This window comes from Octopus sinensis, linkage group LG5, assembly GCF_006345805.1.
Source record: "Octopus sinensis linkage group LG5, ASM634580v1, whole genome shotgun sequence".
NCBI classification, from domain to species: Eukaryota; Metazoa; Mollusca; class Cephalopoda; order Octopoda; family Octopodidae; genus Octopus; species Octopus sinensis.
Window position 1 is genome coordinate 93,130,688 of NC_043001.1, and position 16,604 is coordinate 93,147,291.

Sequence of the window (16,604 nt, forward strand, 5' to 3'; positions counted from 1 at the left end):
CACAATAAATTTGTCTACCACACTCTCATAGTCAAACATCATTTCGCCTCTTTTCCTGTTGTTTTGGGACTAAATTTCCTATTTCTATAACAAGCTAGTAAGCTAAAAACCAGAAAAATCTATCTTCCACTGAACGTTCTTGTTCCCGACACACTGGAGAACAAGCGCTGCAAGAGTGACACATCAGATACATCGGGAAACATTGAAAAGCGTATATTTATTACTCTTGTGTGAAATAAATAAATATTGATTTCTTTTCTCAAATAAATATTTACTGACAGATTGATATGTATGTGAAAAGGTATACATATAAACATACATAATACATATACATATATATACATACATACATACATCATACATACACTACATACATACATATATGTATATGATATATATATATACATAAATTATATAATATATTATATATATACTACATACATTATATATATATATATATTATATATATATATATATATATATATATATATATATATATATATATTATATATATATATATATTATATAATGTGTGCTTGTGTGTGCCTCTGTTTGCATGTGGTATCTTTGTGTTTTTACGAGTGTGTAATTGAATATAAATTGGAGTAGAGAGATGTTGATTTTACAATCTCGTTGTGTTTGGCGTGAAGCTTCGAGAAAGGCACGGTTTGTATCCGCTGTTTTGTATTCACGTTATTGGAGTTTTAGTATTTTCAGCTTGGAAGTTCACTGTTGTTCATTCGATTCAATCCAAAGACAATCTTGTTTATACTATCTCATCCATTATAAACATTTATCTTTGGTTAAAAGTTTGTGTGTAGCAAATGATTGTTTGTTAAAAGACAGAAAAGGAGAGGGTTAAGCTATCGCTTACCTTCTTGACATTGACTTCGGCTTCTATTCTATACGAACAGATACAAATCATCCAATATACAGGAGAAACGCATACACAAACAATCAAGCTGAACAAACAGCCTGCACAGACGTGTGTAAATACTACATATGAATATATAATATATATATATATATATATATATATAATATACACATATATATACATACATATATATATATAATATATATATATATTATATATATATATATATACATATATACATATATAATATATACATATATATATAATATACACATGTATATATATATAATTGCATATATATATATGCATATATATAATGTATATATATATACATATATATGTATATGAATATATATATGTATGTATCTATCAATGCATATATATATATATATATATATATATATATCTATATATATATATACATACATACATACATACATACATACACACGACCACACACATATATATATATATACACATCCACACATTATGTATATATATATAGACAGACACATATGTGTATATATATATATATGCGTGTGTTTGTGTGTGTACGAGTAACTTTGCTTTGTTAAGTTGTTCAATTCTATCGTTTCAGGTGTTTTTGTATGAAAACGATTTCTCTCTGTCACGTAGACGGGAGGAAACAAGCGCTCTGGTCAACAAAGGTGAGAAATTCTTTGTGAACACTTTAATTTCACTTGTGTCATTCATAGCGTTCATTTTGCTTGCAGCCTCACAAGTTTCTAAAGTAAACCATGGTAGGAGTTGTAATGTGTGTTATCGTCTCGGAGGAAAGTAATCCTGCGATACAAATAAGCATTTTCAGCCGAAACGGTTTCAATCTCAGCTTAGTTTCACATCTAAATATTTCAACAGTCTGTATGAATGATGCTTTTTTTCCAGAAGTGAGTTTGCCGTGAAATTCCGGTGTAGAAGCTACTGCTCCAGGAAATATGACAATCTAAATTCCATTTTCTGTTGCATAGATTGTAATTCAACATCATAACATCCCAAATTTAGTATTCCTAGCACCCCACCCCAGCTCCGCGGAAAATGAAGCACATTCATATCACCCCTGATGACGCGAGCGTGAAGTTCAAATATGTAGATGTGGGTGTCAGGTGGTTTTATATATATATATATATATATATATATATATAGCATTATTAAATCTCAGAATGAGATTGAAACGGTAATCGCTCGATAATGTAAAGTATAGAAGCCATCATAACATGGCTAACCACATAGGGGAGGGGGTGTTACTGTAGCTTTATAGCCCCAAGAGATCGTCGTCTCAGTTGGCTTTAGACGATCTCTTGGGACTTTAAAGCTACAGTAACACCCCTCCCCTATGTGGTTAGCCATGTTATGATGGCTTCTGTACTTTATATATATATATATATATATATAATATATATATATATATATATATATATATATAATCATGCATGTATATATATATCTATATATACACACACGCAATCTCACGTATATATATACATGTATACATGTGCGTGTATGCGTGAGATTGCATGTATATATATATATATATATATATATATGTATATATGCATGCAAATATGCATATGCATACATACATGTACACTCACATACGCACACAGGAGTGACTCTGTGGTAAGTAGCTTGCTTAGGAACTACATGGTTTCGGGTTCAATCCCACTGCATGGCACCTTGGGCAAGTCTCTTCCATTATAGCATCGGGCCGACCAAAGCCTTGTGAGTGGATTTGGTAGACGGAAACTGAAAGAAGCCCGTCGTATATATGTATATACTTATATATGTGTGTGTGTGCGTGTGTACGTATGTTTGTGTGTCTGTGTTTGTCCCCCAGCATTGCTAGACAACCGATGCTGGTGTGTTTACGACCCCGTAACATTAGCGGTTCGGCAAAAGAGACCGATAGAATAAGTACTAGGCTTACAAAGAATAAGTCCTGTGGTCGATTTGCTCGATCAGTTAAAGGCGGTGCTCCTGTATGGCCGCAGTCAAATGACTGAAACAAGTAGAAGAGTAAACGAGTATATATATCTGCGCATACATTCAGACACCACAACCTATCTGATATGTAGTTCTCTGCTCTTTAGCATGACCAATACTTTCAGAATATGACGGTTAGGTAGACATGGTCATCCACAGCTAAATTTCCACACTATAAATATACCAAAAGACCTATGACTGTAAACCAACCGATCGCATTCGGAAGGTCGGTGAACCTCCTCATCGAATCAACCAACCGTATTTGGTCGCAAAGATAAGCGAACTAAAAAAAAAAAAAAAATTACTCTTTTACTCTTTTACTTGTTTCAGTCATTTGTCTGCAGCCATGGTGGAGCACCGCCTTTAGTCGAGCAAATCGACCCCAGGACTTATTCTTTGTAAGCCTAGTACCTATTCTATCGGTTTCTTTTTCCGAACCGCTAAGTTACGGTGACGTAAACACACCAGCATCGGTTGTCAAGCGATATTGGCGGGGGGGGGGGTCAAACACAGATAACAAACACACAAACACACATATATATATATATATACACATACATATACACGACGGGCTTCTTCCAGTTTCTTTCTACCAAGTCCACTCACAAGGCTATAGTAGAAGACATTTGCCCAAGGTGCCACGCAGTGGGACTAAACCTAGAACCATGTGGTTGGTAAGCAAGCCACTTACCACACAACTACTCCTACGCCTGTTTGTAGAAAATAATCTCTACACTATACCCTCGTTCAACAGCCAAAGGTGATTTGAAGCATAAAATATAAATATAAGGGAAATAAGATGTGCGCTACAGAAATTCTCGCCATTCTAAGTTTCTAGAGCGAGATACAAGACTAAAAAAATATAAAGAACCTGAAAATGAAGAAACATAAAGAATAAAATGATTGACTTACTTTTATGCAGTGTCGACGCCTCAGCCCCTTGGTCCCAAAAGTGTAAGGCGGAGACAAGCAGAAGATACGGAAAAATCTTCAGGGGGCACATCGGACTTCCCTGTTGAAATATAAAAAATAACTGAATGAAAGTTTTAAGTAAATAATCAATCAAATTCAGATATTTTCGGTAATCATGCAGATGTATGGATTTGCGCATTAGATCAATGATAAAAAGGGCTTTATGCTTATACAAGTTAGTACATGTTTCTTACGAGAAAGGCATATTTACATATAAAGTCTTTGATAAATATTATTACATGGACATAGAGTTTATTTAGGCATGAATGTACACACATGAAATACGATTTCATATATATATATACATAATTGTGCACCAACACTTATTTATATAAGCATGCATACACGTTTCTTGTAAACATAATGATTCACATAGACACACGCACTTTCACACTTATTCATACACAGCATCGAATACTTATATAGTTTCTCCACGGCGTGAATAAACTAGAACGGTAGATTGAACGGGGTTGTATTTCATTCTCCTATATAGCCACTTCAAACACTACAGTAGCATATAATTCACTAACTACAAACACTAAAACGCATTCACCAGAGAGACATTCGATCTGGTCCAATCTGTCATTGAGCTAGGACGTTAATAGCTGTATAGTTAACACTTCTCCTCCTTAACAAACATTCCCACAAAGACAACAAACTTCATGAATAATAAAACAGGAGCAATATAAAAGTCAAGTGTTCCTTAATACTTTTTGTTAGAAGAGTAATTTCTTTTGATATAAATAGAATCCCTGGAAACACATAAACCAACGACGACCAAAATTATCAATATATTGAGTCATATCCCTTAAATATATGACTAGAAGCATTCTGTCAGGCTACTACAACTGAGTGAAGGTGCCTGGCTCAGTGGCTAGAGAGTCGGACTCACAATGATGAGTTGGTGAGTTTGAGTCCCGTACCAAGCAACCTGAAATAAAGTGTCTTGCTCAAGACACTTTATTTTACGTTGCTCCAGTTCACTCATTTGTAGAAATGAGTTGCGATGTCACTGTTGCCAAGCTGTATCGGCCTTTGCCTTTCTCTTGGATAACATCGGTGGCGTGGAGAAGAGAGGCCGGTATGCATGGGTGACTGCTGGTCTGCCATAAACAATCTTGCTCGTGAACTTTCTTTGTACAATCCACTGGTCATTCATGACCGAAGAGATTCTTTGAAGTAAAAACAGAAGCTCGCAATATTGTGTCTATCAAGGAAAACGAAACTCATTTATGAGCCAATCATTGCAGCAAAGATATTTTAAACACTGCCACAGACGAAATAAAACATAATTTTTTTTCTCGAAACATATTTGACAGAGTAAAATATGAGTTTTCCAGCATTGCATGGTCTATCTTAGACAAAGGGATCGTATAAAATAGTTAATGAAAACCGCACAATTTATGCTTAACAGAGAAATAGCATACCACAAACCACACCAGCAATGAGGAAAAAGACAAAGCAAAAGAAAGTACACTAGCAAATACTACTTCTTTTTGAGGTAACAAAGTCGTAGTGGCGTCACATATCATATGTGACATTGTTATTGTGCCTTCTTCTTCCACTCCTGCTACAGGAACTACAGAAGTCCAATGTACTGAAATTCGTAGAGACCAATATGAAACAGTGGTATGGAAGGAGCTACAAACATTATTCATATATGTATGTGTATATGTATAGACTCTTTTACTCTTTTTCTTGTTTCAGTTATTTTGACTGCGGCTATGCTGGAGCACCGCCTTTAGTCGAGCAGATCGACCCCAGGATTTATACTTTGTAAGCCTAGTACTTATTCTATCGGTCTCTTTTGACGAACCGCTAAGTTACGGCGACGTAAACACACTAGAATCGGTTGTCAAGCGATGTTGGACACACACACACATGCATATATATATATATACATATATATACAACGGGCTATTTTTCAGCTTCCGTCTACTAAATCCACACACAAGGCTTTGATCGGCCCGAGGCTATAGTAGAAGACACTTGCCCAAGGTGCCACGTAGCGGGACTGAACCCGGAACCATGTGGTTCGTAAGTAAGCTACTTACCATACATACACATATTCAGAGTGTAAGCGTATATGTGTGTTTGTGAGCACACACACACACATACCAATTGTAGCATGTATTCTAACACGACTCTGTCTTAACCCGTTCTTCAATGCACAATTACAGAAGAAGACGTGGCAATGAAAATCCTAATCTGATAACACCAATAGCTTGAAACTTTCGTCACCACACTCCTTTGCAAAAGTTGTTTATAACCGTTAACGACATTACAGAAGGAGAATATCTCTTGAAAATGAGGTGAGAAAAATATCAAATTTTTGCCGATCACGCATCAAGATAGCAATGAGGCAAAACGATATTCGATGTGCTTATTGGATAAAGCAAATATCTTATTCAAACATCCACTATCTCTGTGTAGAAGCTAGGAAATTTCGATCTGTTGTAAACAAAGGTGCAGGTGCCGTGTGTGGTAAGAAACTGCGGCGAGCTGGCAGAAACGTTAGCACGCCGGGCGGAATGCTTAAGCGGTATTTCATCTGCTGTTACGTTCAGAGCTCAAATTCCTCCGAGGTCGACTTTGCCTTTCATCCTTTACATACTGGGGTCGATGTAATCGACTTAATCCCTTTGTTTGTCCCCTCTATGTTTAGCCCCTTGTGGGCAATAAAGAAAGAAGAAGCTTGCTTCCTAACCATATTGTTTCAGGTTCATCCCCACTGCGGGGCAACTTGGGCAAGATTTTTTCTACAATAGACACTACCGACCAAAGCTTTGTGAGTGGATTTGGTAGACAGAAACTGAAAGAAGCCCATCGTATATACGTACACACACACACACACACACACACACACACATAATGTACATATATATATATATATATATATATATTATATATTATATATATATATATATATATATATATATATATGTGTGGTGTGTGTGTGTGTGTGTATGTGTGTGTGTATTTGTGTCGGTGTTTGTCTCCATTCACCGCTTAACAAACGGTGTTGGTGTGTTTAGGTCTCCGTGACATAGCGGCTCGGCAAGAGAGACGAATAGGATAAGTACTAAGCTAAAAAAATAGGTCCGGGAGAGGGGGTCAATTAATTCGGTTAAAAATTATTCACGGTGGTGCCCCAGCATGACCGCAGTTTAATGATAAAAAAAATACGACAAATTTATGCCAAACATACTAACTTTTATTGAAGTCAAAACATTTAATGGAAATATGAAAAGATACCCCTTATCTCTCGGAAAAAAACAACCGTACGGGGCCAAAGAGTATTTATTAGTTCACTTTGATTTCCAGAATCAGCAATGGGGGCTGCAGCTCACCACTTATCATCTACAAAATAGTGACAGCCAGGGAATATGTAGAGTTATTTCCATCATGGTTTTCAGTGTTTACTTGGAGGTTGAATTGTGATCTATGTGTAAAAATCCGTAGCAGCTATGAAATGAGTGATAACATTTCAGCAAATATATTCCATGACATATATTGAATCTTCTTTTCAGCGATTGCATTTCTAAAAATGTGTGTACGCATACATACATACATACATACATACATACATACATACATACATACATACATACATACATACATACATATATGTATTATATATATATACATATATATATATATATATATTATATATATATATACACATATATATATGTATATAATATATACACACACATGCATACGTACATACATACAAACAAACATATATACCAAACCATATATATATATATATATATATATCTGTACGTTTGCATGCGCATCTGTTTAAATCTTTGATATCTTACGATAAAAAAGAATTGGAGCTTTTAACTATAAAAGATAGCTCCATCATAGGGAGTATGTATATGTACTTATATAAATCTATAAATCTATCTATCTATCTATCTATCTATCTATCTATCTATCTATCTATCTATCTATCTATTTATCTATCTATCTATCTATATATATATATGTGTGTGTATGGTGTATGTGTGTGTGCATGTAAATACATACATACCTATATATACGTATGAACATGTATATGTAAATGTATATTTATGTATGTATGCCTATGGACACATATTTGTATCTTCGTACGCATGGCCATACTAACGTTGAATCCTACACGGAGGAAAATAAAAGTTATGTAAAATGTATATCTTTGCGATGAAACTATGATTTTTTCATATAGAAAATTTTGATAAAGATATACAGAATACTGAAGCAAGTCATATACCCTTATAATGGGTTGATTTAGATTTTTTTTTCTTTATTCTCCAAAGATGTTTGACGCAGCAAAACTTTAAATGAGTTCCATGATAGATAGAGAAAAGAGAAGACAAGTTTGATGCGAAGAGTTCTACACGAAAGAACAATATGGAAGTCGTTTTGAGAATTTTCCTTTTGCAAGCGTTTCCCATGCTGGCAGTTATGGCGGAGATAGCAATGTGGGCAACAACGTTAAATGCAGCATCACAGCAACAAAGACAACAACAACAACAAGAAACAAACAACAACAACAACAACATGAACACTTATCAGCTACAAAACCAATAATAATAATGAGAATTATGTAAACAAATCCGATAAGAACATCGGCAGCAAAGAAAACAAGATCGATGTTTGAAGCAACAGCTGCACTCACAAAGAAAAAAAAATATGCTGTAACAGGAACTGCAACAGCAACTGAAAAGCTGATAATATCCAAAGAGTTAAACTAGGATACACACACACACACACACACACATATATGCACACGCATACACATATTTGCAAGTTTATGTATATACATACAAAACACACACATACACACACACACACACACACACACACACACACTTATATTTGTCTGTATGTATAAGCGTGCAATTCTAAAAGCAGCAGCGAGAGCAGTGACAACTGTAAAATAGATTCTAATATATTGTCGTTGACAGTCACATGAGAAATTTTTCCCAAACTCTTTCCAGCTCGGGATTTTTCAGTCCAAATAGAAGCCCACGAGTGCCAATCAGAAGAGGTTGAGCAAACTTCATGGTCTTTGCAGGACATGGCGTGAACAACAGAAAACAAAAACAATACAAAAACAAACAAACTATGAACCAAGTTTTAACTATATATTTCTTTACTACCCACAAGGGGCTAAACACAGAGGGGACAAACAAGGACAGACAAAGGGATTAAGTCGATTACATCGACCGCCAGTGCGTAACTGGTACTTAATTTATCGACCCCGAAAGGATGAAAGGCAAAGTCGACCTCGGCGGAATTTGAACTCGGAACGTAACGACAGACGAAATACGGCTACGCATTTCGCCCGGCGTGCTAACGTTTCTGCCAGCTCGCCGCCTTTCCCAAGGTTTAACTATAGACATGACTTTGTCTAGCGCTTTACCGTTTCGCTCTAAAACATATAAATAGGTTATTAGGTGGCTAATTGGAAGAGTCGTTAGCACATCAGATGAAATGCTTTGTGAATTTTATTCCGGCTCCTCACATTCTGAGTTCAAATACCGTTGAGATTAATTTTGCGTTTCATGTTTCCAGTGTCGATAAATACCGTGCCAGTCTTGGTCAGTGGACTGATGAAATCTTTAACGTGTCGGTGGGATGCTTTCCTGTATTTATTCCAGCTCTTTGAGCTCTGATTTCAAACCCGCTCCTAGTCCTCGAGTGCACTTAGAGGAGTTTACTCCCCTAAATGCACCCAAGGATTTGAGTCAAGTCAGCAGTTTAATAGTATCTTCTTTCATTCCAGCAAATCTCGGAAACTTTTTTAAAGAGACATGAGCACTTTGCTTTCCTCCCAACTAAGCAATGAAGAGAGTCGTACCTTAGTCATCATACTGACTAAAGAAATTGTGGCTTGTTTCAGAATACGACTGTTGCTTAACGACCCCTCTTCACAATAAATGGACGAAAAGAAACACAAGTTAAACCGAAACAGATGATCAGGATTAAGCTGTAGATGATGCTGTTGTTATTGTTATTGTTATTGTTGAAGTCTGACATAACAAAGCACTTTAATGTTCAAGTATAGTCTAAACAAAACCACCATGTCTTTTATTCATTCAGAGCATACCTATGATTATATTGTGCAAAGTATAAATTCCGTTTAAAACAAAAGAGTTAACTGGAATGTCTAGCAGATGGAGAGATTACTTAGCGACTCCCTGAATTACTCGTTCAGGTTTTAATAATAAACCTCGGTTAATTTATTTAATTATGCCGATACTTTTCAACAAAACTTGGCATGACGCCAAGCAAAAATATGTAAGAGAAAAAAAAATCGTTGCCATTACTCGTATTGACGTATATGCTATTGGTGCGGTTGATGTTGGCAGTTGTGATAGTTTGTTGCTGTGTTGATATTCACCCACAATCACAGTTTTCAAGATAACACTGACAGTTTTAGCAATAGAAAATTTTCGAACTAGTAAAATAAAAAAAATAAAAAATTATAAAATATATAAATTATTGTATAAATAAAAAAAAATATTTAAAAAAGTTATAAATACAATTATAACAACTCGGAATGGTGAGAGCGCTAGAAAGTTTACTGTTATCAGCTCAAATGGAGAGAATAGGGAAAGCTTCTGTGGAAAACTTAGAAACGTTTAAACACATATCAACGTATACATGCATATTAATCTGTAATCTCTGTCCTCTTTTTCTCTCACCCACTTTCTTTCTTTCTCTCTCCTCTTATGGTATACATGCATACATACATATATGCATGCATGCATACATATATATAATTTTATTTTATTTATATGTATATAAATATATATATATATATATATAAGCATGCACACAAACATATATACATACATATATATACATATATATATATATATATGTATATATATTTATATACATATATATTTATATACATATATATGAATATATATATGTATGTATATATATATATATATATACATACATAAATACACATACACACACATATGCGGTGTCTATAAACATGCATACATATCTTTATTCAGGAAGATTTAGCAATGTAAATATCAGTTCTGTCGTGGTTTAAAATGGATAAATAAACAAATGAGCAAATAAATAATGGATAAATAAATAATGACTTGAAGAGAGTAACCCTGTATGAAAAGCATGAAATACAACAATGTGATAAAGAAACCAAGAGAAACACAGACCAAAAAAAAAAAAAAAATGAAAAGCAAAAATGAAATTGGAATCGATATAAAAAAATAAATATGGTAAAGTCTATAATTTCCTGATAGAATTCCTACAAAGTTTCTTCATATCTGTAAAAATCTCTTGCCGAAGTTGTGTTATATCGGTAACATTTTCAAACATTTTCGAAACATCACCGCTCCATTTTTGTCCTTTTTAAATATATTTGCATGAAAATCAAAATAATAAAAAAAATCTGCCTACTGCCTATCACATTATTTTTACATTTCAAATGCTGTATAATTTACCACATTTTGTCAAAATATATTTATTGCTATTATTTCTAGTAACAATTTACAGTAAGCTCAAATTATGCCTGACTATAAGGTTAAATTTGTTTAGAGAAATTCGGACAAGACCTTTCTCAATATTGTTTCACTTACAAAGGCGAAGTACAGGCCAAAACGTTAGCATGCCGGGCGAAATGCTTAACACCATTTCGCCCGGTTTTACATTTTGAGTTCAAATCCTGCCGAAGATGTCTTTGCCTTTCATCCTTTTAGGGTAGATAATATAAGTAGTAGTTGAGAACTGGGGTCGACTTAGTCTTTCCCCAGGAATTACTAGTCTTGCGCTAAAATTTGAAGTCAATATTGTTTTACTTAAACACGCACATACAAAAACCTACAGACAAAATATCTCGACACCATCTGTATATAAAATTCTTTTAAAGCGGCTTTAGATAAGCCAACAATATGCACACTCGACGTGCTAGAAATAGTACCTTAATCTTTCAGAAATCGCACACTTTCATTTTAATGATGTAGAAGATACAACATACAAGCGCAGGCACGGCTGAGTGGTTGAAAATCTCGCTTTGTAACTATAAGTTTCTGGTTTATTCTCAGCATACGGCACCCTGGGCAAGTATCTTCTACTATTGTTCCAATCCAGATGATGCCTTAAGAATAAATTTGGTACACGAAATACCGTCATGTAGTTACATAAAAAACAAAAAAAAATCAAATGATTAAATACAGAAGATATAAGTGGGTATATCTATGTCCATGTGTATCTTTGTGTCTGTGTTTGTCAATACCTCACAGCTTGACAACCGGCGTTGGTTTGTTCAAGTCCTTATAACTTAGTAGCTTGGCAACAGTTACCGATAGAACAAGTATTAGACTACCAAAAACAAAACAAAACAAACAAACAAAAAACGAAAGCAAAAAAAGAGCAAAAAACTAACAACATCAACACTGAGTTGATTTGTTCGACTAAAAACGCTTTCATATCGGTGCCCCAGCATGGCCGAAGTCCAGTGGCTGAAGCACGTAAAAGATAAAAAGAAAGAAACAATAACCTATATAATGTAGTCATACACACACACATACACACCCACTGGCTCACGAGCACATATATGTGTGTGTATTAGTCAATGAAATTGATTCTTCTATACAGAGTCAAAGAATCTCGAACACACACACACACACACACACACACACACACACACACACACACACAATAATATCGTGGCACTCTGTCGGTTACGATGACGTGGGTCCCAGGTCATCGATCAACGGAACAGCCTGCTTGTGAAATTAATATGCAAGTGGCTGAACACTTTACAGACACGTGTACCCTTAACATAGTTCTCGGGGAGATTCAGCGTGACACAGGGCGTGACAAGGCTGGCTCCTTTGAAATACAAGAAACAGGAAGAAAGAATGAGAGAAAGTCGGGGTGAAAGAGTACAATAGGGTTTGCCATCACCCCCTGCCGGAGCCTCGTAGAGCTTTCGGTGTTTTCGCTCAATAAACACTCACAACATCCAAGCTGGGAATTGAAACTACGATTCTACGACCGCGAGTCCACTGCCTTAACCACTGGGCCATTGCGTCTCCACACATATATGTATGTATGTATGTATGTATGTATGTATGTATGTCGTTTGAGAAATCTCGAGTTGCACATGAGAAAGTAAGGAGGGATGTCAGGAAGGGCAACGCTGTTACACTTCCAGAAGGGAAGAGTCTTCCTTTGATTCTGACATGCAATGTCTGTGCAAGACCCTGCCTCGGTAAAGCTGGACTCATGAGTCATCTTCGTAGTCATAAAATAAGACAGATGAGTGCAACCTGGCCACTGATGGTGGTGTAATACACCATACTAATCATATCTGTCGGGCATGTGGAAGAGAGTGTAATCGGCAGGAGGACTTAAACGACATGCAAAGGTACATGAAGCCCAGTTACAACTACAACCGGTTATGACTAGTAAGGTCTTAGTTGCTAATTTTGTACAAGACATTGTAGATCTTTAGCTGGGCTAAAAAGTCACATTCGATCACAGCACCAGTAACAGTTAAGCTTCGTGCAATGGCCATACTCGATAACGAGGAGTCAGCCATAATAATGTATGTATGTATATATGTATGTATGTATGTATGTATGTATGTATGTATGTATGTATGTATGTATCTATATCTATCTATCTATCTATCTATCTATCTATCTATCTATCTATCTATCTATATCTATCTATCTATCTATCTATCTATCTATCTATCTATCTATCTATCTATCTATCTATCTATCTATCTATCTATATATATATATAAATAAGATGAAATGGTCACGGCTCGAATGCTTTTGGTCATATATCTGCTACATCAGCTCTGATCTAGCCCAAAACAACTTCGATAGTTATCGCCCATTTAATTAACTTGTTCATTTGTCTTTCAACTTGCGTTATTTCTTTTGCCAATTCAACCAATCGCCGTTAGCACAATCTCTAATTCAAAATCTCTTTTCTGCCATTTCAAAGACTAACAGTTAATACTTATTATTTTTCGCTTGCTTTTTTTCCTTGATGTTATTCTCAGACAGGCCATATCAATAGTCTGCATATGCTTTAAGTAGTTATTCTCTAAACTTAAATCTGAACTTCTGAGAGTGGTAGATATTTGCATGCATTATTTAAAAATATCAATACACTTTCTCTTCCTTATTCTATGTAGTGTCTGATCCACTGGATTTTACAACACATTGAAGTTTTAGAGTTTGTTAAGCTCTTGCTAAGACTATCAATTCATTGTTCCGTTACGTTATACCGTAAGAGCTGCATCAACAGCTTTACATCACATGCATCGAGTGTATTACGATTCACTCACACTTTTGTCGTTATACGACGGATTTTAAATATTTTATCTGTATATAGCAATGTATATATGTACATATGTATGTATATATTTATGTATGCATGTATGTAAGCTTGTGTATGTATGTATGTATGAATTTACGTATTTAAGTATGTATGCATTTTCTCTACCTACCTACCTTCCTGCCTATCTATCTATCTATCTATCTATCTATCTATCTATCTATCTATCTATCTATCTATCTATCTATCTATCTATCTATCTATCTACCTACCTTCCTATCTATCTATCTATCTATCTATCTATCTATCTATCTATCTAGCTATCTATCTATCTCTATCTATCTATCTATCTATCTACCTACCTACCTTCCTATCTCTCTCTCTCTCTCTATCTATCTATCTATCTATCTATCTATCTATCTATCTATCTATCTATCTATCTATCTATCTATCTATCTATCTATCTATCTATCTATCTATTGTGCTGTGACTAATAGTGCTATTCTGTGTATGTGTTATTAGTGCTCTTCTTCCTATTTCGGATATTCTGAATATTGTGTCTATCTCTCGATTTGCCTTCATTTTATAACTCTCAAGTGCTCTTACCATAGCTGAGTTGTTTAAATTTTCAGCCTCAACAATTTATTTATTTCCTTTCCTAAGTTTTCTCATTCAGACAGTCTCTCTAAGTTGTCCTTTCAAGGAAATGTTTTCATCCGCAAACATTTGAAATTTCATTAGCTGTGATTTTCCTTGCAATAACTCATCGTTTTTAACATATAAATTGATGATCTTAATTGTCTATCATTATGAATAAACCTGTCCAAACATATTGTTACCCTGTCATTTCTAGATACTGGCGGTGGCATATGATTGTTCAATTTATAACTCTGCTCTATCAGGGATTACCTGATGCTGTGTCAATTTTGTCGCTTTGATTAATATTTCAGGAAATATTTGATGGATAGATACTTATGTTAGGTTTCGAGTCAAAATTTTAAACCTGACCTTTAAAGTAAGTGGCATAATTCCTATACCAACCTATTGTATAGCTTTATTGTTTTGCACATTTTGGATTTGCAGGTTTTCTTTATAAGGATGTCTTTCTTTGTATATAGTGGTGGTTGTTCAAATCGTTGCTATTTCTCTTTAGTGTGTCTATTATATATACTAGCAGTATCGCCCGGCGTTGCTCGGGTTTGTTTTGACCCTTTAGAATTGGAATTTTTGAAAGGTAAAATTTTGCATTATTTAGCTTGTTATTTCCTTTAAGTGAACATTTTTCTGGTTGAAATACACCGAAAAATGGCGACACAGCAGTCAAAAAATCGTAAAAAATAGGGATTTTCAGGGGGAAAAAGCACCTTTTTGATGTAAATAATTTTTGGTGTTAACATGGTCCGATTTGAAATTTTTCTTCTACGGAAGGAAGATCAAGCCTTCTTCTATCATACTCTCAATTTTGATCAACTTGTGCCGCAGAGTCTCGGAGGAGATAGTGTTAGTTGAAGGCTACCAAACCTGCCATACACAGACAACTTCAGCTTTATATATAGAGAGATTAATGCATCATTTCCTTTGTCCTGCTACGCTTTTGATTTACTTGATGTCAGTGGTTAGGAACCTACTCACGCAAGCAATGGATAATTCTTAATGCTAGATAAGAGAAGTACCGAAATGGACCATTCTGTTACTCTTGATTTCTCCAAGATTTCTGTATCACACTTAAATTTAGTAGGAAATCGAATCGGTATTGTGGAAGAAAGTGAGAAAACAAAAGAACATTGCTGGAGCTTTTTGTATTTTTTGGATAATACAAAAATATGTCATGCTTTTTCATGGAAGCGTCGCTGGAAAGTTGTATTGTCCATGTTCTTTCCTTGAACGTTAGTAGTGCGAATTGATTTCAACCGGGAATTGAAACATGATCGCTACTTGAGGAAACAAATAAAACCAAAACAGAAACTAAAACAAATAAAACAACTAAATAGTGTAATTTATTTAATCGGGCAATCAAGCGTTTATACCAAATCATCACTCCATCACCATGACAACAATAATAATAATGATATAATCGTATCAGAAATATAAAGCAAAAAATATTTTACACAAAGCTCTAAAAGTTAAATAAAATAAAATGTTCCCTAAACAGTACTTTTGATGCAGAGAATGACTTTTTTTTTTGCTGATCAACTGGGAATTTTTAAATACATAAAATTGTACAAACCCTTCATTGCACCTAACGAATTAGAAAAGATATAGTCGAAGTGAAGTGGAGTAAGCTGAGATTTGGCTAAAGGGGAAGATTTCAAATTTCTGATAGTCTTTGATTGATGTGTGTATTTAGGAGTTAGTGGTTGGAATGCGCAGTTATGCGACTGGAACATATAATTGAATCTAATCGTTTGAACTATTTTGCAATTAA

The 16,604-nt window shown here is 34.9% G+C and overlaps 1 protein-coding gene across 3 annotated transcripts in view; it reads right to left on the reverse strand.

Annotated features, from left to right (window-relative positions):
• Nucleotides 1–16,604, reverse strand: part of LOC115211947 — a 1,127,226-nt gene that overhangs the window by 580,567 nt on the left and 530,055 nt on the right. For all 3 annotated transcript variants that reach the window (XM_036502953.1, XM_036502951.1, XM_036502952.1), the window contains one exon: nt 3,791–3,890. In XM_036502953.1, the coding sequence (XP_036358846.1) occupies nt 3,791–3,890 (100 nt within the window). The remainder of the gene's footprint in view (nt 1–3,790; nt 3,891–16,604) is intronic.